The sequence below is a fragment of the Citrus sinensis genome, chromosome 2 (genome assembly GCF_022201045.2).
Source record: "Citrus sinensis cultivar Valencia sweet orange chromosome 2, DVS_A1.0, whole genome shotgun sequence".
NCBI classification, from domain to species: domain Eukaryota; kingdom Viridiplantae; phylum Streptophyta; class Magnoliopsida; order Sapindales; family Rutaceae; genus Citrus; species Citrus sinensis.
The window spans coordinates 4,198,392-4,221,799 of record NC_068557.1 but is presented as its reverse complement, the minus strand read 5'-3'; the positions used below and the strand labels follow the sequence as shown (position 1 = coordinate 4,221,799).

General features: G+C 32.7%; 4 protein-coding genes across 12 annotated transcripts; all 4 read right to left on the bottom strand.

Moving 5' to 3' along the window:
* Positions 1-4,344: 4,344 nt before the first annotated feature.
* On the bottom strand, positions 4,345-7,501 carry LOC102628494 (pentatricopeptide repeat-containing protein At1g62350). The gene is made up of 2 exons (XM_006470469.4): positions 7,137-7,501; positions 4,345-5,441 (listed from the first exon to the last, which is right to left on the bottom strand). Exons 1-2 carry the CDS (start codon positions 7,422-7,424, stop codon positions 5,025-5,027), a joined length of 705 nt encoding a protein of 234 aa, XP_006470532.2. The 5' UTR covers positions 7,425-7,501; the 3' UTR covers positions 4,345-5,024.
* Positions 7,502-8,010: 509 nt separating this feature from the next.
* Positions 8,011-11,466, bottom strand: LOC102628797 (pentatricopeptide repeat-containing protein At4g28010). Of its 7 annotated transcripts, none has more exons than XM_052435462.1 (3): positions 8,921-11,466; positions 8,578-8,832; positions 8,011-8,493 (listed from the first exon to the last, which is right to left on the bottom strand). In XM_052435462.1, the coding sequence occupies exon 1, from the start codon at positions 11,370-11,372 to the stop codon at positions 9,207-9,209; it is 2,166 nt and encodes a 721-aa protein (XP_052291422.1). In that variant the 5' UTR covers positions 11,373-11,466; the 3' UTR covers positions 8,011-8,493; positions 8,578-8,832; positions 8,921-9,206. The 7 variants fall into 7 exon arrangements, with proteins under 7 accessions (XP_052291422.1, XP_052291421.1, XP_052291420.1 ...); XM_052435461.1 differs by having other exon boundaries at positions 8,011-8,474; XM_052435460.1 differs by having other exon boundaries at positions 8,011-8,832; positions 8,921-8,997; positions 9,149-11,466.
* Positions 11,467-13,088: 1,622 nt separating this feature from the next.
* Positions 13,089-15,040, bottom strand: LOC102629250 (uncharacterized). The gene is made up of 2 exons (XM_006470472.4): positions 14,861-15,040; positions 13,089-14,205 (listed from the first exon to the last, which is right to left on the bottom strand). The coding sequence occupies exons 1-2, from the start codon at positions 14,875-14,877 to the stop codon at positions 13,425-13,427; spliced, it is 798 nt and encodes a 265-aa protein (XP_006470535.1). The 5' UTR covers positions 14,878-15,040; the 3' UTR covers positions 13,089-13,424.
* Positions 15,041-16,040: 1,000 nt separating this feature from the next.
* LOC102629536 (protein GET1) lies at positions 16,041-19,049 on the bottom strand. Of its 3 annotated transcripts, none has more exons than XM_006470473.4 (7): positions 18,807-19,048; positions 18,624-18,703; positions 18,140-18,210; positions 17,540-17,610; positions 17,356-17,437; positions 16,951-17,000; positions 16,041-16,393 (listed from the first exon to the last, which is right to left on the bottom strand). In XM_006470473.4, exons 1-7 carry the CDS (start codon positions 18,921-18,923, stop codon positions 16,325-16,327), a joined length of 540 nt encoding a protein of 179 aa, XP_006470536.2. In that variant the 5' UTR covers positions 18,924-19,048; the 3' UTR covers positions 16,041-16,324. The 3 variants fall into 3 exon arrangements, with proteins under 3 accessions (XP_006470536.2, XP_006470538.2, XP_006470537.2); XM_006470475.4 differs by lacking the exon at positions 16,041-16,393 and adding an exon at positions 16,554-16,794 and having other exon boundaries at positions 18,807-19,049; XM_006470474.3 differs by lacking the exon at positions 16,041-16,393 and adding an exon at positions 16,554-16,722 and having other exon boundaries at positions 18,807-19,049.
* Between the last annotated feature and the right edge of the window lie 4,359 nt (positions 19,050-23,408).

Below are 23,408 nucleotides of genomic sequence, written 5' to 3'. Positions count from 1 at the left end.
GTTTGGTTTCACATTAAATTTGAAAGGAAAGGAAATTACTTATTTTTTATTTGGACAAATATACCCACTATTTTAATGTTAATATTGTTAATAAATTAAAAATAATAAAATTATGAATTAATTTAATCTAGAAATTACCTAATTAAATAAAAAATTTATATTTTTTGGCCATGGATAGCCGCCATGTTGACTTTCATTGACCTCCATTGACCGTTGTTGACCACCATTGACCTGTGATGTTGACCGTCATTTTTCATCGTGTTAAATGAATAATATTGATTAGAAATTGACGATTTACTCATCGGAAGTGTTAATTTTGCAGAAAATATGCTTTATAGTTGGAAATATGAGAGATAAAAATTTTCCAAGCATTTAAACAAGACTTGATGTAAATAACAATGTATGTTAGTATTTTTAATCCCATAGAGTTTTAGATCGGCTCATGAAGATTCCATTGATACTAGTTTTGATGGAAAAGTGCGTCTCCGGCAACTTTCCGGCGAGTCACTTTACTGTTTTTTCTTTTTTGAAATAAGTTTATCCTATTAATTTAAGAAAATAAATATAAATTATTTGTACTTTAATTTATATAAAATTGATTTTGTTTAGAGGATAATATTGAAATTTTTGTGTTTAAATAGATAAGAAATTTGAAATCCTTAGTCACTGATAAGGAATACAAATTCTTCAAACTGATGGAAATTCAATTCCATTAAACTTAGTCCAACCAAACAATGGAAAATAGAAAAGAAATCAAACTCTTTTCATCTCCCTGCTTCTCTACTCCAAAGCAAACATGGCCTAAATGTACTTAAAAATAAAAAATTTTAACAAAAAATACCCATGCTAACAAGTTCTTTGGTAACGCACGCAACTGAGCAACTGCCAATGGACGCAATAAGATTAAGAGAAATAAGAGTGAGTAATAATAATCATTATAGTGGAGTTGGTAGATCAAGTGACATAATAAAATAAATAAATACAATGAGAAAATGTGATTAAAAAATACGACGTACAATGATGATCATCCAAAGGTTTTATTTTGCGGATCACACACCAAAAGGCAGGGCCCACCACTAGCTTATAAACGATAAATCCCTTTTTTTTTTTTAAATTATTTTGTTACATAAAATGGAGAATTTTTAAGTGGCGCTGCTAAAACGTAATTGACCAGTACTCTTACATGATTAGGTCCATTGATCTCAGACACACCAATTAATCAATAACCCTAAATCATTTATTTAACATGGTCCAAACTATAAAGTTTTAATTTTTATTTTTGGTTACCTTATTCTTATTTTTATTTTTGGGTAAAATTACTGTAAATATTCTTTTAAAAAAAAAAAAACAGTACGTGAAAATGAGAAACCAAGAGGCGGGTGGGTAGAGGACAGTGATCTGGTCGCGGCAACAGCCGCCACCGGGACAGCTAGACACGTGATGTGTATGACATGATTATGATGGATTTTGGCTGCTACTGCCACACACTACTCGCAAATTGTGTACGGACAAGCAAGCAGAACAATCCATATTTGGATCCAACAGGTCGTTATAGAACTTGAAAATTCCAACCGACTTTGAGTTGCGTGTACCAAACATAGATGCGTGTTAACACTTAACAACATTCCTACTCAGCAGTGTTCTAGCGATGGCTTGCTCACCCGGACATGTGACGATCAAAATAAAATATAAAAAATATATGAATGCTTTCTATTAATTTTTTTTTAATTTTTATAGTTTACTTCTCGTTTTAATAAAATTAATTTTTTTTTTGTAATATACTTCAATAACAAAAAAAAAAATAGGCGTTAGGATATAGTGGTGTTCAGAATTCAATCCGATCTAATTAATCTGTCTAATCCGTAAAAGTTTGATTTGTGGATTGGTGGATTTAATTGGATCAAAATTTAAAAATCCACAATCGGTGGATTGGATATGAATTTACTTCTATAAATTCGCAAAAATCTACGAATCCAAAAAATAAAAAATATTTATTTAATTAAAAAAATTGTAAATATGGCATTAGTACTTATTAATAAATAAATAAATAGAAATATAATTACATTAATTTCATATTATATCTTATCCGGTAATAATATAACATAAAAATAATTAAATAAACAAACATAATTTTTTAAACAATTAATTTTGATGTATTAATCTAAAAAAATGAGATTTTTTCTTTTTGGTATATTATACTTTGAAACTTTGAATGTATTTTTCTAGCTTTATTTAAATAATTCATTTATTTAAATCTTATTTAAATTTTAATTTGATTGGTAGTAAAATTATTTTTATATTATTATATTTTATTTAGTTAGTTCATAGATTGGACATAATTAAAAAAATTTAGCCTGCAAATCAATTCGTAAAATAGTGAATTGGATATGGATTGGGTCAAATCCACATCTGATCCGCAGATATGTGGATTGAATTTGTATTGAATTTTACTAATCCGTGGACTGGTTTGGATTGAAAATTTATAATCTACAAAATCATGAATCGGATATGAATTAATGTCTAATCCACAAAATTTGAAACGCGAACACCCTTATTGGGGTATTAGATTTACTTGATTCCAAGGTGATCTTTCCTTTCTTTGTTATGCTTTCTTGAAGCAAAGTCTTGATTTACAGAGTAATGACAAGAACACTCAAATGATTGAGTTAGGAATTGTCTATTCTAGGTTAGTTTATGAAGGGTAAAGGAAATGTGAAGTTGTTCATGAGCTTTGTATTTTAGTATCTCATTTTTCTTTCTTGGAACTCTAGTCTATAAAGATTGAGTTTTTGGTGGGATATTAAATCTTTCTAAGGCTCTGTTTGTTACAGGCTTTGAAGTAAAGCTTATTTAATTAGAAATTTTGTTAGGAGAACTTTTAAAAATAGAGCTTTTATCTAAAAAATTTTAGTTGTTTGATTGTCAATGAGAGCTTTTATTAAAGACTTATGAAATTACTTTAATAGACAAGTTTTTTTAAAGTTATATTATAAAAAAAATAAAATAAGATGGTCAAATAAGTTGAGGATATTTTAGATATTTTAACATCTTAAAAAAGCTTTTTAACTTCTATTTCCAAAAGCTCAAATTTTGAACTTTTGTTAATAAAGACAAAATAACTTATTTAATCTTCAAAAGTTCTATTAAAAAAATAAACAAACAATAACTAAAAACTTGATAAGAGCTTATGACATTAAATAAATACTTATGACCGTTAGACAAGTCATATAAAACAAGCACTAAGTGCTTATATAGTATAACATGTCTAATGGTCATAAATACTTATTTAATCTCATAAGCTCTTATTAAAATTTTTGTTATTGTTTGATTTTTTTTTTTAGTAAAGATTTTGAATACTAAATAAGTTATTTTGCCTCTCCTAAGAAAAGATTAAAATTTAGACTTTTGAGAGTAAATGTTGAAAAGTTTTTTTTTAAAATGATAAAATATTTAAAATATCATCTATTTATTTGATAATCTTAATTTATGTTTTTCATAATATAACCTTAAAAAACTTGTATGTTAAAGTAATTTTGTAATTTTTAATACAAGTTTTCATTGACAGCTAAACAACTAATTTTTTTTAAATAAATTCTCTACTTATAAAAACTCTACTTAAAAAGTTACACCAAACAGAGCTTAAATATAAATTCATTCATCCATTCTTTTGGGTTAATATCAAGCATTTGTTTTGTAACTAATTATTGTTTTATGATATTATCATCACGTGATTCCATGGTTCTCTCTTCAAGCCAATTTCTTTTTATAATCTATTTTTGAGTTATTATTCTCACGTGCATTTTAATGAAGCTACGTGATTATGGTATTCCCTCTATCTCTAGAGTATTCTCATTTTGTTATTTAATGAGGCAGATTCTGAATGCCTTTATCCGTTTGGTTTTAATCCTAATTATTCGACAATTTATTAGAATATTTGTTTGTTAGAACGTACTAATACAAAATCATTCTTAAGAGAGAACATCATTAACAGAGACTAACTAACTATATATATGTGTGTGTTGGTTATTAGAGTAATAAAAAGTAACATTTATATTCTTTTTCTTTCTCCTATAATTAGGTATTCGGGTAATAAGAAGTTGCATTTAAAAATTTTAAAAGTGTTTTTCGTGGGTTTAAATATCGTCACCCCTCATGAAGCATATATATGAATTCAAAATTTGAAAAGGTACTTTTCCTTCTTCACAAAATCTATTATAAGATTTTATTATTTTCACCAAATTTTAAAATCAATTTCAACCATCTCAACAACAATCTCAAATTGATCCAATTAACTTTTAACTTTTTGAAATAATTTTTAATCATTCCAATAATCCAAGATTGGCCTTTACCTTGATACCTTCTATTGTTGCTCATTTTTATTCATACTCTTCTCTGCTTTCTGTATTTATAAGAGAAGAAGAAATTTAATTTTCCCGCACTTCCCTGTTTCACAATCTTTTAACCGGGACTCGATATGCTGGCTTACAAGTTACAATAAATTCCACAATTCACGATTGTGTGACTGATGGAATGCATGATGTCCTGACAATGGACGAACTACATGGAAAATTAAACAAAGAGACCTACTGAATTACTGAATATTTCTCAAATTACTATCCAGGGTTCCATTGATCACGTCGCTAGGAATTTTGTTGCATACTAACATTGGCAACAGGAACATGACGAGTACCCCAAAGAATGTAGCAATTTCATGGTATATCTTCATCCCGATGAGCCAAACATGAAGTTCAACGGAGCTATATTTTTAGATTCCACTTAATGCTCCCAAACAAGTCATTCAAAACTGCACATTTTGTGGGACTGAAGCATGCATTTTCAGAGCTGGCAATCCTCATATGCATGGCAAGCAGGGAGGAGAGAGTCACAGCAAAATGAAAAATGTTTAGCTACTTTAAATGTCATCAGCTGCTTACCCGGTCCAACCTTCCTTACAAAGAGAAAGATCCTTCAACCTCTTGCTATGGCTGGTTAACTAAACAGTGTCTCAGAAGCAGCTTTCTATTCTATTCCTCGTCACTTTCCCTTCTCCATTCTTGATCTTCGAACAAGTCTTCCGGCGGGTCATACACAATCATGTCAGGGAAGAGCTTCAAAAAGTCATCTTTGACCTTCTCTCTAAATTCGGGGTACGGAATCAGCCCTTTCAGGATCACACGGAAGGGCAGAGATATTGGGGGATCAGGGGAGGATCTCATTTCGTGGTATATGAACATAGCTTCTGAGGACAATCCACTATCTAAGAAGGCCCTGATGATATCTCCAAAGGTATGTTGATCAAATAACACTTCTTCTCTCTTCAAATCTTCCCAAACCTGCTTTGCTTCAACCACTTTTTTGTTTCTTGCAAGCATCATAAGCATGTCTCTGTAAAAGAACATGTCTGGCCGATACCATATTTCTTTACGCACCACATCATATAACTGAAAAACTTACATAAATTCTCAAATTAGAAAACAGAACATGTACCGCATGATAGTTGCTGTTATGTTTAGAACTATTGAAATTTAATTAATGCCGCACAAGCTCATAATTTATTTCAAAGGCCACAACTAATGATCTATTTATACCTCTTTTTCTCACAATGTGTAGAATTAAAGACAACCACCAATTCCCCCATTCCAAACAGAAAAAAGAAATAGTGCGGCAACTCCAATTAATAAAACACTTCTATTTGAAGACAAGAAGTTAAAGAATACTGACAGGTTGGTTTTGGATTTCAAGAAGACAAGAAGCTTTTGGATCAGTGAAGCAGCACAAAACAGGGATAAGAAGACTTTCTCAATTCTGTCAAGGCAGATATCATCGGCTAAAGGAGGATCCGGACAAAATCGAGGAAACGGAAGACATCAAGTGAATGAGGAATTGTTGGTTGGGGGGGGGTGGGGCACGGGGCTTGACAAAGCATAAAGTGCACTTGCACTTTAAAGAGACATGCGATAAAAATAACCCTGTTTATGAAACTTTTTATCTGGATGGAAATCAAGAAAATTCAAAATTAGAAATATTTCAATTATTTAAAGAAAAAAGAAGAGAAATATTAAAAAGAGTAATACCGAAAATAAATATAATAAGAGATGCGACTTCCCCCTAAATATTTTATACCTTCCCCTACAAAAAAACTTGTAATACCAACCCCATTCGTAATTCCATCAATTACTCGTCTGTCGAACAAATGAGTTAGTTCCGCTAATCCTCTTATCCCTTCTGTTAAGGATCTTGTGTAAAAAGCATCTATATAAGCACGATTATATGACCAATCATATAGAAAATTGAGTATTTTGTCCCAAAGAATTCTCTTAGGTCCTCTTTTAGCAAAAAAATTCAATATGTTCCAATTGTGTAAAGATGAATAAAAGGGTTTATATAAAAAGTAGGCTAGAAGTAACAAAAGATCTACAAACATAAAATCTAAGAGACCGGCTCAAATGTGGAATAGACCAACAATAACCTGAACTTATAACAAGCTGAAATGAAGTAAGGAAAAGTAACCTATTGACCGGTTATATAAAATTTTAACAAATATGATCTCCAATATTTTAAACTCCAAACTCTTCCTCCACATTCCTAAAGATCACTATTCTATCCTACAAGTTGTCATATTTCAAAGAAAAAACACATGCTCAATTCTCCAAGATAACACAGCCACATAGCCTATTTGAAAAATCCCAAGTATGAGCAAATACCTCAACTAGCAGCAAAATTGAGTATTGTATTTCAGAAACAAGTGGTTAGGTGAAATTGGCCCAAATGTAGGCCCCAAAAAGCTACCAACTTAGTATAGTTAGAAGCAAAAGATTCTTACTGCCTAAATTAATATGATATTTGGTCATGATTGCAGCTAGTCTGCAAGCTTTTACAGTGGTGTGCACACGATACAAACAAATCATACGGGACTAGCAATCATTGGCCAAGCAATAAGCTTTAACATGGCACTACACAAACTGAATCATAAACACCACAAATCCAAAATACTGCGATTTTAACTTGAGTGGTGCTACACTTTACCCTTTATATCACCCGTAACTTAATTACACCAAATTTTCAATCAACCCCCAAACAGCAATTTTCAAAGCAGCAAACTCATGAACAACAAATAAGAGAGATCAGTAAGTAACCTTCATGCAAAGAAAGACCTGGTCCTGCCTCTGAAACTCAGCGAGAACAGAGACAAGATCGGACTTGAGCAAGCGAGACACGTGGGATTTGATGAACCGATCGAACCGAACCGGGTGGGACTGCAGGCGCTTCAATTCTTTGGCCACCATTAAACTCTCTTTGCTCATTTCTTTCTTTCTCCTCCATATCGACAAGCTAGGGCTCGACGCTGACCCCGAAATATCGCGCGTCAAAATCAGTTTTCTCAAACTGGAGAATGAGAATGAGCTTTTTGGGAGACGCCACATTGTTATTTCATTAGCGGTGGGTCACCCATTTATTGAATTTGAATCTAAAATCTGAATTCTGCGGAAACAAGCCAAAGCTTTGGGAACATTATAAAGTTCGGTAGTTTTTGTTTTTGTTTTCGAAAATTAAAATAAAAAGTTAAAAACGCCTTTGATTACATTTTTTCAGAAAAATATTTTTTTTAATAAAAACAATAATGTCTTGAAAATAATGATAAAAAGAAAAAAAAATATTGTTTCTCATCATTTTAGGAATAATTACAAAATGAATTAAAAAAAGTAAGTTTTATTATATTAATTTAATGAGCCTTGCGACCGTACATAAAAATTGGCAATTGAATTATAAGACAATAATGCTCATTATATTGCATGATCGGCTACTCAAGTAACTTTTGATTTCTTAATCAGAGCTTGTAACCACAAAGTAATTGGGGGCTTAAAGGTGGAAAGGGTAATAATTAATTAACTTAAAAAGTAAAAAAGTATGTTGTCAAGAATAAATAGGTGAAAAAAAATGAATAAGCCCAATATTTTGAAATAAACAAAAGGAATAAGCCAATTTTAAGTTTGGTTGAAGATATTGCGGTCGGGCCTAAAATAGCAGGCGCTGCTCTCCAAATTATAAAGCGGTTTCTCAAGCCAAATTAGAACTTCTTTGACAATATGTACAAAATTGCTCTCTGTATCACGCACATGAATTCTATAGACAAAAAATAAAATGACAGGTCCTCACAATTCTAAAAACAACACCAAAACCCACTTTTCCTTTGTACTTTTTTGGTGATTCGAGATACCCTTCCACAACTTCTAAAATTCTAACTGAAACTGAATATATTCACTCGCATAGAACCATAACTACTCCACCAAAGTGTTTTTGACCCAGTTTTGTTTTCTTAAGGAACAAGCATGAAGTGAACAAAAAGAAAGGCGACGCTGCAGATGGGCGGCGAAGATGAAGAAGAATGGACCAATATAGATGAAGTGAATTACTTCTGTCACAAGGAATTTCATGTCCATCTTCGTTAGTCATCACTCAAATGATTCTGTGCTCTGCAGTAAACATTGTCGTCTTTCAAAGAGCAACAAAATATCAACAATTTTATAGGAATTAATAAAAAAAAAAATTTTAATTGTTCAGCACTCTGAAACTGACCCCTAACAATTTTTCACTTGACATTTTCTCTTTTCTCTGTCCTCCCTCTGGTATTTTCTTCAATCAGATTTTCCATCACGAGAAACATGCATTCTCTGGAAATCCACAACTCCAAGCCTCTTTGACCTAGTGCAATGCAGCCTTACAAAGAGCAGATAATGCAGCTGGCCTTTGGGCATGATGAATGACATTCCATCCAAAGTATGAGCTTCGAGCCTTTTGACTGTCATGGCTACCACCGTCACCATTGCTATGCTGTTCGCCAGCAATTCAAAATCAAATTTCAGCATAATTAAGGTAAAAGTTCTCACAAAGAGAGAAGCAAAAAGAAAAAGAAAAGTACCTGCTTAAGCACTTCCCATCCACTTACACGAGGATCATACTAACAGCTTCCGCAATTTCTTGTGCTCATACTCAGAGCTTCCCAAATGAAACAGAATTAGACCAAGGAAAGTACCAACAGAATATAGACATAGTGTATGAATTCTTCTTGAGGACAAGGAATTTTAAACTGAAGCCATCAAAAAAGCATATGAACATAAGAAATTAATATTTAAAAACTAAATATTACTGACTGATTCAGATGACCGTGCAAGACATTGTGTGGCATCATGGCCCCTTGAGAAATGCTAAGCAGCATGTAACCGAAGTTCTGGGTGATACTCCTGTAGCTTTAATAATAAATCTTTGCATGAGATGCTTTTGCCCTTCGACGTCTCTTGGGAAAAAGTAGGAAAAAGCTTTGCCACATCAAGATCCTCCGAGATATTACAAAGACATATCAAGATGGTAGAAGTCAATTCTTGGTCAAGATGAACACCCTTATCTGCCATTTCATGAATCAAATCAAAGACTTCTTCTGTTTCACCTTGTGAACTGAAACCTTTTAGCAGAGAATCATATACACAGGCATTAGGTTTATGGCCAGAAGCAACCATTTTCTGGTAAACACTTTTAGCGTCACTCAGCAGCCCAAATCTTAAAAACCTATGTATTAATGTGGAATAAGTCAAAGCATCAGGAGGCAAACCCATTTGAAGCATGTTGTTGTATAACTCTCTAGCAGATTGCAAATCCCCTGCTTTAAGAGTCCCATTAATCATAGTGTTAAAGGAGACAACATCCGGTTCACAGTTTGCATTTCTGATTTCTATAAACAATCGCTTGGCTTGCTCCAAACTGCTCTCCTTGCACAAAGATGCCATCAAGGCGTTGTAGTCAAACAAGGTAGGGTCATTTCCAGAAACTCTCATTTTACTAAAAATTCCTTTTGCAATATTAAGCATGCCAATTTTGCAGAATCCGTCAATCATGGAACTGTATGTAACTGAGTTGGGAACATGTCCCAGTTCAAGTAAATGCTTCCACATTTCCAAGGCCTTGTCAATTATTCCAGCTGTTAGATATTTACCAATCAAAATATTAAAAGTTACCAAATTACCAGATATCCCCCTCTCAGCCATTGTATGATAAATCTTCACAGCCTCATCAAGGCGATCTTCTTTGCAGAGCCCTTGAATTAGATTGTTATATGTCACAACATCTAGTTGAACATATTTCTCTTCCTTCAATACCAAATTGAAAAGTTCCAGTGCCTCATCAACCTTACCAAACTTGCCAATTCCCATTAGTAATGTATTGTATGAAACCACATCAGGCATCATTCCCTTCTCTATCATCATGTTCAAAATTTCATAAGCTTCACCAACAAGACCTTTCTGGCACAGTCCCTTAATTAAAACATTATAAGTTATAACACTAAGTTTCTCGCCCTTTTTTACCATCCAATTCAAAAGGTCAATGGCTTTAGTAGCCCTCCCACCTTTACAAAGTCCTTCAATTAAACATGTATAGGTAACAACATCAGGGCGAATCCCACGTTCCATCATAGCATCCAGCATTGCGATCGCTTCTTTCCATTGTCCAATCTTACAAAGACAATGCATTAAACTATTATATGTGACTACATTAGGAGAAATACCTTTTTCCAACATATCATCGAAGAGTTTCTTCCCTTTATCAAAACTTCCATTACTACAAAAACCACTAATAAGAGCACTGTAGACTACAACATCAGCATCCAAGCCCTTCGCCTTCATCTCCTCCAACAACCCCATCGCCTCATCTACTCTACCATCCTTACAAAGACCATCCATCAAGGTCGCATATGTAACTAAGTTGGGACAGCAACCCACAGCCTCCATGTCAGGCAAAATATCCAACGCCTCTTTAAATCTTTTCGCTTTACAAAGACCATTTACAATGGTATTGTAACTACAATTATCTGGCGATACACCATTGCTTTTAATTTCACCAAAGAGCTCAATAGCCTTATTAACCTCACCCTTTCTACAAAAAGCCTTCAATATAAGGTTAAAAGCATAAATATTCACAAAAAAACCACGCTTTAATATCAACCCAATAACTCCTAAAGCAAATTTGGGTTTCTGGGTTTGCACAAAAACTTCGATTAAACCACTCAAAGACAGAAAGCTAGGGAAGATATGAACACAGGTCATCTTACTATAAACTGAAAAGGCATATTCGTAATTTTTAGACCTCACCAGGGCTTGCATTAGAGAGTTGCAAACCGACCCGGATGGTAAGCGGTCCGAACAAATGGCTCTCTGAAAGAGGGAAACTGCTTCTGCATATTGAGAATTGGGTTTTTCAAACAGCAACCTCAACTGGGTTTCCACATCGGATTGTGGAACTGAAGAGAAGCACTTGGCGGGAAGACGCAGGATTCGCTCGGGAAAGCTACGGCAAGGATTGAAGGCAGCTTTTGTGAACATTTTCAACTCGTTTGTAATCGAAATTTAGAGAAAATATGCGACAGTCCAGGGACTGGCAATGCGGGCTGGGCGTTGGGGCTTTTGCTATCAACCTTCAAGTTTGAGGTTTTGTGGCTTGTGAGAAACAACAAATAACATTTGGGCCCGCCTAAATTGAGGTAACTGCGGCAGATACCTTCAGAATACATTTTCACCAAACGTATCCTCTACGAAGTACATGAAGTTATCAAATCACCGTCATTGCAAAATTAAATTATGACACTCAAAATCGACACAAAATTGCGTAACTTCCTTATAATTTTATTATTTTGGCGAAGTCTTGAACTCTAGATTCTCATCATCATTCAATTCTATATTTCGGACACGAATGTCTGTAATGCTAAATTCAATAAAATAGAAAGAATTTACAAAAAATTTAGGTTGATTGGATGAAATTTAAATCTCCAAAATAAGTATTGATTATTTAAAGAAACCAATAAATTCTCAAACACAACTTACCGAGTTGTCAAAATAATAATACTTATGATATTTTTTATTGAATAATATAAGTTTAAAATAATAAAGGTTACTTAAGATTACAACTTAAAAAATTAGTAACACTAAGCATGCTTTCATATCATGCTCCACTACCGCTACTTACCACAAAGCTAGTGCAGCTATTTTGACTAATTCAAAATTAACCAACCATATAAATGAAGTAAATAAACTAAAATAATAATAAAAAAAAAATATGAATACATTATTTTTAGACGTTGTATCCTGATACTATCTTGTCATGAGATATTTATCTTGCTTTAATTTTAAATTGCATTTATTCTTTGTTGATTTTGGTTAACATCTACTTGAATTAAGGAAATTAGTGATTAGTTAATTAGCGAGCAACTTGTATCTGACGCTGTAATTCCAAGTGTAGATCATCAGAAAACAACATTACTAAGGCATTTCTGGCAGTTGCTCGGGTGGAGATGAGGGCATCCCTTGAACCTTACATAAAGACAGCCTTTAACGGCAGCAAAATGACAAAGGACCTGTTTGGAGCAGCTGCGCGGTGGCAGCGCAGCTGCCCCAAACGCACGAAAAAGCCCCAAGTGCATTTGGAAACCTGAACAAAATCGACACCAGTACCCTCAGATGAGTTGTACGGAGCTAACACTTGAATAATTTCCCCCAACAAGCTTAGAGAATCTCATCAACTGATTCTCACGGATGCCTGTACATCAGAATAAGGCGTAGGATGGGAGGTAGGGAAGTCAGTCAGATCAGCAATGGAGAGCAATGAGAAGCAGGAACTGTAAAATGGGTTTGGGTCGAGATGGAGGACGGATTTCCCAGAGGCAGATGCTGCAGCCGAAATTACAGATTCTTGTAGGCCAGTTCTAAGGTCGAATATGGTTGGCTGGATTGGAGGATAACACAGTGAGAGCTCACTCTGGCTGGTGATGGAAAACTAGTTGCTTGCTGGTGTTTGCCTCCTTTACTTCAATGAACAATAATAACATTTGTGAATCTAGGTCTTAACGAATTAGAACTTGGAACAAATACAATTTGTATGGGGCATCACCGAGTAAAGCATTTGTAGCTTTTTGACTTGACTTGTTTTAAATAACAAGAAACTACAGTATATGAAAAATCCATGCCAAACGTTGAAATAGAATCACACAATTCACACACACCAAAAAAAAAAGGGTCCGATTTAAGTAGTCTACAGAGTCAATGTCAATCCTGCAACATTCACTTCTTTTCTTCATTTTGAACCCAAAGAGATTTGGTCAACCAATGTGACAGGGTCCTTAAGCAAACAATATACAAAATGTTCAAGTTTATAACTTCTATAAGAAATAAAAATTCAAATATCCAAAGGAGGACAATTTATAGTCACGAATAATCTATGCATACAATCTAAATGAGCCCCAAAAAAAAATTGTGGCACCAGAATGAAAGCTTCACGTGAAATCAGAAGGTGCATGCATACTAGCACAGCTGGTAAAAGCTACAAAGATGAAAAGAAATATATTTCAGCCGTTAAAACCTCTAGCCACAATTAACGCCTCTTCACTGTCTTGATCTTGATTCAGCACGCCGAGCTTCATCAGGTGTGGAAGGGAACAGCTCGACATACCTCGAACCAATTGTCATCTTGTCTTTACACATTGCTCTCTTAGCCTCCTCTACAGAAACAAACTCCACATATGCCTCACCGGTAGCCTTACCATCAGGTCGGCATGCAATGTGTATCTTATCCTCAATTATCTTGTAGTCTTTAAAGAATTGAACTATTTCAGATTTCTTCACAGAGAAAGGAAGACCACGCATCTTCAAAATTTCAGTGTGTTCCATTTGATCTTTATCATTGTACCTCTTAGCTCGTGATGGTGGAGGACTTCCATGGAAATCATTATCATAGATCCCTTCATAATTCACCTCTGAAGCCACGGCATTGTAGTAATCCTGTCTCTTGCACCTGAAAACTTCAACATACCGACGCCCCATGTTCTGCCGATCTCTCTGTAAAGCAAACTCAACTTGTATGGGCCCAGCAAAGACAACAAAAGCCTCTCCTGAGAAGCGTCCATTCTTGTTGACCAGCAACACATCCACAATATCCAGTCCAGCAAAGAACTTGCAAATGTCAATATCAGTGCAGTTAAATGGCAGCCCCCTGAGGCGAACAACAGGAAAGGAAGGCGGGGGTGGAAACCCACCACCATAGCCGTAAGGTTGAAAGCCACTTGCACTGCTGCTCACTGCGAAGTAAGGATTTGGTTCCATCATTCTTTGTCTCTTTGAGCCGACCTCGTACCCGTCCGAAACCCCCCCGCTTCCCAATATTGCCCTTCAATTATCCATACCCAAAAGGAAAAAAAAAATCCCCACTCAACCTGTTAATAAAACCAAACCCAACCCACTCTTCCCAGACACCTAATGTCTATTCGACTTTTGTAATTTTCAAAGCATTATCATATTGGGCAACCCTCCCAAGAATAATCGACACGCATACATGTATATAAGAGTACACAAGGAAACAAACAAGATGCAAAACAAAGCAGAAAAATAAATACAACCACAAAAGATATCACAAATTTGCATGCAAAGTAACACAGTTTTTACACTGAGTTACATCAATCGCATATGAAACGACTTGAGGAGAAAGAAATTTATCAGCGAATCATCATCATAAAATCATGATACATGAAATCTGTGCCATAACTAATGCAAAGAATGAATTAATCAATTATCAATGACTGCCAAACAAGCTATTTAACATTCATCATTACTTTTTTTGAAATATTATTCTCTTTTAAACAAAATCTCCTTAATTTCGCAGTTCTAATCTCAATTTTGTTAACAAAGTAAGCGATTGCAACAAAACATAAATTCAAACAAGTGGAAAATAAAAGCCTAACTCAATTTTTTTAAAAATAAATAAAGTATTACAACAAAATAATGAAAGCCGAACAAGGAATTAAACATGAAGTTTAGCAACTTACCCTCTGGATCCGTACATAGCTTTTACTGTTGAAAATTCAATTCTTTCTCAGCTTCTTCGATTATCTTGCTGATGATGATGAAATTAGAACAAACCCTAATAGGAAACTCGATCGTACAGAGACCAAAAAACAAAAAGAACCCTAAACTCAAAGCTCAAACGCAAATCAATCTGTCAAACTAATTGTCGTTTTGGAGTTTAAATAGAATTTTGACATGTACAATTACTACACTGTCCTTAAGCTTACTCGTCGTTATATAAAGGTAGGAAATAGGAAGAGAGTTTGCGCTCAATTAGGTGGGCACGGACCGATTTGGGTCAATTTTGGCTCAAACAGAACTTAGACCGGTTCATCCGGTTTGGCATCTGCCGTAAATGTTACCAATGCTGACCAATTTGTCAAACGACAAACCGAGCTAAGCCGGTCTGATTTCATCTATACAAATTGGACCGAGGGGTTCGATTTTTTTGGCCCACCACCGCCCCCGACAGTCGACTGGCAAGCCGAGAAGGGTAGTAGTAGGAAATCGAATTAAATCATAGAATTTTTTTAAGAAATATTACAGTAATTTAAAAAAATAATGAATGTAGATTTGCCACTTATTTATTTTGAATGGACTATTTATTTTAAAGTAACGCTGAAAATATTCGTAATTATTTAAACAATAGTTATTTAAACAAAAATCAACTCAACTGCCACAGCGTCGTTTTAAGACGTGTTACATTTCATGCCTTAAGATGTGATCCATTTCCTGTCTTAACTGTAAATTTTGAAATAATAATTTCATAAATAAATTGTTTTTAAACTGAATTGTAATTTTATGGGTTAAATATACAATAATGTTAGGGTAATTCCTATTATAAAGATAGTCGGAGTCCTAATGTTTATGTGATGCATATTGTCATCATGTTTATTATACACTATGGGATAATATATACTGATATTGCGACAATTTTTTTTTTTTTAAAGTACAAAATGCTAACACTTATTCAAAGTATTACTTCGCCTTCTTCAATCCAAGAGAATGCTAGCTTTGAATTATGTAATGTATTTTCCAGACTTGTTTCTCAATGAACCAAAACCACTGCCTAGTATCAATCAAAATTTACGGCGAGAAGGGTATACACATATCCAAAAAAAAAAAAGTGGGGGAGGAGTGGCATGGGGTAGAAAAAGGGGGTAAAAAAAGGGGGTAAAAAATTCATGTTAGTTGAGCACCCTATTGTTACAAATAAGGGCACGCAACAGAAACTTATATAAGATCTATACAATAAAACAATGCAGTAATATATTGGATGCCTTTTCAAAACAAATGCAAAGCTATAAAAAGACTGAAAAATGAAAAAAAAAAAAATTATGGGGTGGGTGAGGATCAACGCGGAAATGGGGCTGCAAAAGCCGAATTTTTCTCTTCGTGATATTCAAAACAATAGATAGTCTGTGCAGATCATCAGAGCCTTTCGTCTACTTGAAGAGCCCACAGACAAATTTGCTAACCCTTGTAGACAATATTAACCAAGGTATTATCCCAACCTGCAGTGGCATTAGAAGTAGAAAAATCAATAAAGAGAGTTCAACAATGATCAAAGCTTTTTCCCCTTTTTTTCTTTTTTAATCTAGGTTACCACAGAGATTTGACAGCGAAGAAAATAAGAGTTCGTGCCCCACTTAGATGTAACTTTTGGCAAGACTTAAATGAGCTAACTTCCCATAAAATGTTCATATTAAATACATTATTTACCAAAAATAAGAAAATTGTTAAGATGTTCAATGTTGAAGAAACACCAAGCATATCTGTCACCATCCTTCATAATCATTATTTTTCTTTTCTTTTTCATTTAAACCAAGAGTTGTCATCAAGCCTGTAGACGAGATGAGAGAGAAGATGCTTGGATGCTAATTCAAAATCCTAATGATATCAAATGGCTTCACTCCTGATAATAAAGCACAAAAGTACACATGATATGGCAATTTAAACCAAAACTAAGATTTTTAGAATGGACATGAGGAAGATAAAAACTTCTCCCGTGCATAAAAACTTGCTTGTTCACAATAAGAGATATAGAAGACAAAGAACCAAGTTTATTTACCATAACATTGTTTTTTGATTGACCTCCAGTCCACCAGGACAGAAACTTCCCTGCAAAAAGGCAGATGTAAGTGAATCAACACACTGCGCAACAGATATAAGTCAATCAACACACTGCACAATTCAAGATGTTGCGGATTTGCTTTTCCTCGATGAATATCCAGCTGCTCTATGCCCACTCAATTCATTCTTATTTAAGTTTCTTTTTCTTTGGTGAGGCTTTTAGTGAGGCAAGTAATGTTATAATCTGCCCAAGTTTTTCAATGAGCTTGTCCATGAAGTTAAGGGCAGAACAGTTTTGTGGACAACGGAATCAAAAAAACAATGATATATAATACCCATGAACACGAGGGAGAGAGAAGAAAGGGAATAAGAAAGAGCTGACGGTATCAGGAATATATATTACCAAAAGGTTGCACAAGTTGCTGAGATATGGCAGCAACCGGGGCTCTCCAAAACCAACAAATCAGCACAAAATAGATGACAACCTATACACCACATGTATAAATTCTTACAATCCAAATGAAGAGAAGAATAAAAAAATTAAACTACTGAAAGATTTCAAAAGATTTCAGAAGACACATAACCACCTTTAGAATACGGAGAACTTTCACATACAAATCATAAGACATATGTATCTCCTTGCTCTGTGATTCTTGATCTGCATGACAAATATAACAGTTAGAAGCTTTCATCAGAGTAAGGAAACACAGTTATAACAAGGGAAAATAAAAGCAACAAACAAAAAGCAACAGCATAACAACTAAAGTCGTTGACCAAGATTCCTTATGTTCTCTATTAATTAGCATACACCTCTAGTAACAGATAATTCATACTCTAAAAGGTTCTTGGTTTTTGGTACAGTAACTTTAGGAAGACAAAGATTTGAAGTCTTGACAATGCTGGTAGTCAGGAGACCATCATTACAGAATGAAATTGTTAGGTGTGGCACATTCAAATAAGAGACAATAGCTTATCTTGATAGGCTTGCCACCCATAAAAGAAAATCTTCCCCTTGATACCACTAATCATCAGACACTCCAGAAACTCTTTAAATGTTCCATATAAGTTGTTATAGAGTCCCCCAAAAGTCAAGTTTGTTAAAGAGAAAGAAGAAAGTACTATGTAAATTTAACAGTATAAGTCAAAAGAAACAAATAGTAAACGACTAAGACTGCAGTTAGCCTCACAGTTTGCAAGTTCCTTCTCCTTAGCAGTTGCCAACCTCTTAAGCTTTGCAGCTTGTGCAAATGTTGAGGGCCTACAATCAACAGGACCAAAATAGTCTTTAAAACCCATTAATATCACATATAGATACACTTCTTTAAATTCTACATCCGCCAGCATATATGATTTCAAAAAATGCACATAGAAGCCCGGAAAATCAAATTTATGGTCTTTTAGCATAAATTAAATGTTGGGAGTTGAACCATGAGCAATTGTACCACTAAAAATTGTCAACAAGGGGGGTGAAAAATGCCGCATTCAAGCAAGAACGTGGACAGAGACAAGCCAGATTCTTACATTTCTTATGAGTGGGAAAGAAGCTGTTTCCTATTGAATAATATAATGCTATTGGAATGTGATTCTCTCATAATCAGTGAAAAGAACAAAATTCAAAATCAAATTATCACAAGATGTATAAACTTCAATTACATCAATAAAATTACTCACTGTGAAAAGGAGCTCGCCTCTTTCAATAGTTGCTTTATTTCTCTCCGCAACTGGATTTCCTTGTCACTCCTCGCTCCTCTCTATTAAAATTTCATAATCAATAAACAATTTTAAAAAGAAAATTAATCAATATTTGCAAGAGGATTGAGTTTTTATTATAAAAAAAAATTAAAACCTTAATACCTTTTTGAGTTGATCGAGCCATTTGGAAACAAACTGAAAGGCTAATACGAGGAGTAAAATAAGAGGAGCAGCGAAGGAGGAGCTTCGGTGTTGTGCTAGGGTTTCTTCTTCTCCCATGCTTTTGTTCTATCTCGTGAGAATTTGTACGTCGATTAACAACAGAACACGATTCGATTTCTATCAGCTTCGTCGTCGTCGTTGTTCGGTTCCCTCTCTCGTCGTGCAGGAATGGGACTTATTTTCCTATTTTACCCTTTAATATTCTTTACCTTTTTTAAAAAAAAAAAATCTAGCGGTGGTACGAATTGATTCATTTTGTTTCTTCTAAAAATAACAATTCAAAGTAAAATCGCATCAAAAATAACAATTTAAAATATTGTACAAAGGGTAAATTTATTCAAGAAAAATATATGTAATTTTTCTGTTTCTAAAATTTCATTTCATGCCTAACAATTAAATTTAATTCTATTTTCCTCTCATTTTCTTTTATCTCTCCTCCTCAAGCTCCTCTCGTTTCCTCTTCCCTCTTGTCATTTCTTTAAACCAAACATTTAAGATTTTAAGTTATCTTTGTTTTGTTTAATTAATGAAATTAAAATACTACTGAAAAAAGTTGGATTAACGGGATCTGACAGGCTAATTAATGTAGCTTTCTTTCTTATATTGAAAATACAACCAAATAACTTGATATTACATCATGTATTTACAAATTACTATTATTATAGACAACTACCGTGATTATGATCAAACAACTAGTTGAGACCATTAGTTTACATTAAATTTTGATGGAACACTCTACCCAAATTGCACTGTCCAAATTACCTACTCTCTCTAATATAAAGAGATGTTTGCTCCACTCATAATTTTTTGTAAAAAAGAAAGACTGCAATGACCTCCACTCAATTATTCTTAATTGCGGGAGAAAGTTTGGTCCATTAGAACTTTAATTGTCGCCCTCCCAAATGTGAGATTAGCAGTCCAGGCCAAGTGGCTTAATAGTTCAAATCAAACTCAAACCAACAATTCAAATCTAACCTTAATCATAAATCAGTTTAGAAAATCAAATCCTAATACTTTATCTCCTATTTTAATATAATGGATTCGCCTAACCTTTGCTTAATGATTTTGGTAAAATTTAAAAATTCAATTTATGAGATTGTGGAGTTCTGATTGGATCCGGTGCATTGGTGGTCACATCTCCTATAATGACTTGCATCTCCTATAGAATTTGCTCAACTAGAAGGGCTACTCATATTATGTAATCAAAATCTTTCAAACCGATATTGATTTACCCCTTGTTTAAGACCAATTTGATAATACTATAGTTTTTAAAATAATTATTATTAGTTGTGTTATAGAAATAATTAATTGTGAAAAGAATCAATTAAATATTTGATAAAATTTAATTTAGAAGTACTTTGAGTTTAAAAACAATACTACGTATTTAGTAAATTTTTATTATTAAAATGCTGTAAGAATATAAACAATTGAATTGGACATAATATTAAATAAAATTTGTTTACATATTTACAAACATGTATATAAAATATTTTTTATTGTGTATATAATAATTAATAATTAAAATAAATATTTTATATTTTAATTTTCTTATCTTAATATAATTTTTAATAATATATATATATAAAGTTAATAATATTATTTCTTAATTAATAAGGATAATTTTGGGTTTTTATAATTTATATGAAAATATATATATGGAATTATATTTAAGTATAAATCTTATTCTCAAAATCAGATTTTGAAAAACTATTCATTCCCTACTATTTAAAATTTACTACATAAAGGAGTAATTTGCCAAAAGTAATTTTAAAAAATCCATAGCCAAAATTAGCTTTTAATTTTCTAAAATCACGTTTGAGCCTCCAAATACTAATTCCAAATGGGTCCTTAATATTATTTAAGATATTAGAAATAAAATTTTAGAGTTTAAGACATAAGAATTATGTATTAAAATTGTGTTTGGCACACCATATTACACAGCTTAAAAACCATATGTAACATTAAGTTAATATACCACTACGTTTGGCTGCAAAATTTGCTTGTATTGCACTTCATTATTCCGCTGTTGTAATGCTCCAAAACATGCACCTACCTAGACCCAAGGGAGGTGGGCGTTTACACGTGATTGTCTCTCTCCTTAAGACACTACTACCCCTTTCCTAGCTTCTATTTAGATAAAATCTTATATTTATAGATCTTTATGATAAATATGACTTTTGAATGGAACCATATGTTTTAATTATTTATTTATCCTGTTATATATTTTAATAAAGCATAGTTTATTTCATTTGCTTTCATTTTTATTTCACAAGATACACATTTGAGAATTACCAAAAAAAAAAAAAATGTTATGTTGCTGAAATTATAGAATTTTTTAGTTTTATTACCTAGATGAAGAAAATTAATGTATCAAATTCTAAATTTTAAGACTTTTATATATAGTATTTTTTCTCATATATTTAAGAACTTCACAATAGTAATTTTTTTTTTCAAAAACAATTAAAATTAATCACCAAAAAAGTCAGTACAATGCAATGTAATACCCAACAAAGTATAATAAAAAATCATTACTTACCAATATAGCACCAAACCTTATATAATATTAATATAATGCAGTGTTAATATAATATAGCCTAATACAATATACCATGCATTAAATAATACATTATGCTGTAATGCAATTTTGTGCGGTGAATGCACCCTAAATGGCGTATGTACTATTTTAGTCTTCAGAGTAATTATATTATATCATCTCATAACAATAAATCACATTATATGTGTTAAAAATTATTTTATTAGCAGTGGATTTTTCTGTTTATAAATATTTTTAATTAATTGGACACTAAAATATTGTTTAGATTTTTTTGATCAAACAAACTATACAATATGCTCAGTAATATATTGAATTAATTAATCAAATGTATATTTGAAAAAATAATCCATACACAGAGAATTTTTTAACTTTTATCTAAATTTTCATTCTTTATAAGTAATTTGTATAAAATTGTTTGAAGTATTAAGAAGATTTTGCTATTATGAAAAAGGAAAAAAAAAAAAGAAAAAATGAGACAGAGAATAAAATTTTGTTTTGGATGATGACATTTCATTAATAGTTGCGACTCTAAAGGCCAAATGATATGTCATTTATTGAGTGATTGATATTTTTTATAAGATATAAACAAATTAATTATATTATCTCATAAAAATTGATAAATACTAAGAATAAAAATTTTAAAATGTGTAACACTACTCAACGAAAAGAGTTATGATAGATACTCTAATTTTTAAATTTTTTTTTGAATAATGTGTTATTTATTAAATGATCAATAATTTTTTATATGATTTAAGTAAATTAATTATTAATTTATTTATATGTATTATATTATTTAAGATAATTTTTTGAGATTGAAAAATTTAGAATGTCTAACACTGGACAAACGAAATAAGACCACAGGCCGCTGGCACGACAGATGCAGCAACTGGACCACAACGGACAAAATCCCAAAAACAAAGTGTCAAACTTTTAGTTATGTTTTTCTAACCGATGCGGACAAATTTACAGAACAGTTGCCGCTTCACCCGCTCGCACGCACATACCAAATTCCCTTTCTTACACGCAGCATCACGCCTCCAATTAAACGGCGGAGACGTTTGTGTCTGGGGCTCATTAGTCCTGCCAAGATGATCGGCGGACTGCATGATGTGGCGCGTGCGATTGGTACTGGTGACTGAATTTTGTTTTGGATTTTGGCGAGTTAGGTTGGACTTTGCACTGCAGTTAAAATAATGACTCCCTTCCTCACTCAATCTAACGCTGTACTCCTCTGCAATTGATCTGGATTCAAATTTTGGTCGTACCGCGAATAGAATCATGCCACGTCGGCATTTTGGAATTTCACAACTGAAAAAAGGCCCCTTTTCTTTTCTTTTCTTTTTTTTTTTTCCGGAAAATGAAAATGCCCCTTTTAAAACAGCTTTATATGTTATTGGGTCCGTGATTCACCAGTTTGATTGAAGTGTATCGTAAGACAAGTACCTAACGATATCAATCATACCCGTTCTCTGTCTTTGATTATATTTTTAAGGTTGTATTTAATATTTGATATTGAAGTCAGATAATTGTAATTTAAAAATTATAGTATTAAAATAATTTAATAAATACTAGTTGTTATGACTTAAACATTAAGAAGATTTAATTTTACATTTTAAAACGAAGAATATATAATGTTTTTATTATTTTAGTCAATATTATTATTTAAAAATTATTTTTATTAAATATTATCAACTTTTATTTTATATTTATAATTATTTTTTACAGCAACGTTGGCTTAAAGTGTTTAGTATCACAATACTAAACATGACCTTAATTTATTAGATTATAAAAAAGATTAGGTTGCCCAAATTAAGTGTCCCAATAGATAAATTATTAGAATAGTGCCTATTCATCCAATCATTTAGACATCTTTTGGGTACACTAGCAGTGTTTTGTTTTTTTTTTTTTTTTACAAAAAAGTTGTACTAAATCACACTAATAATTTATAGGCCAAGAACATAAGGACCCATCATTTTATTTCAAATATT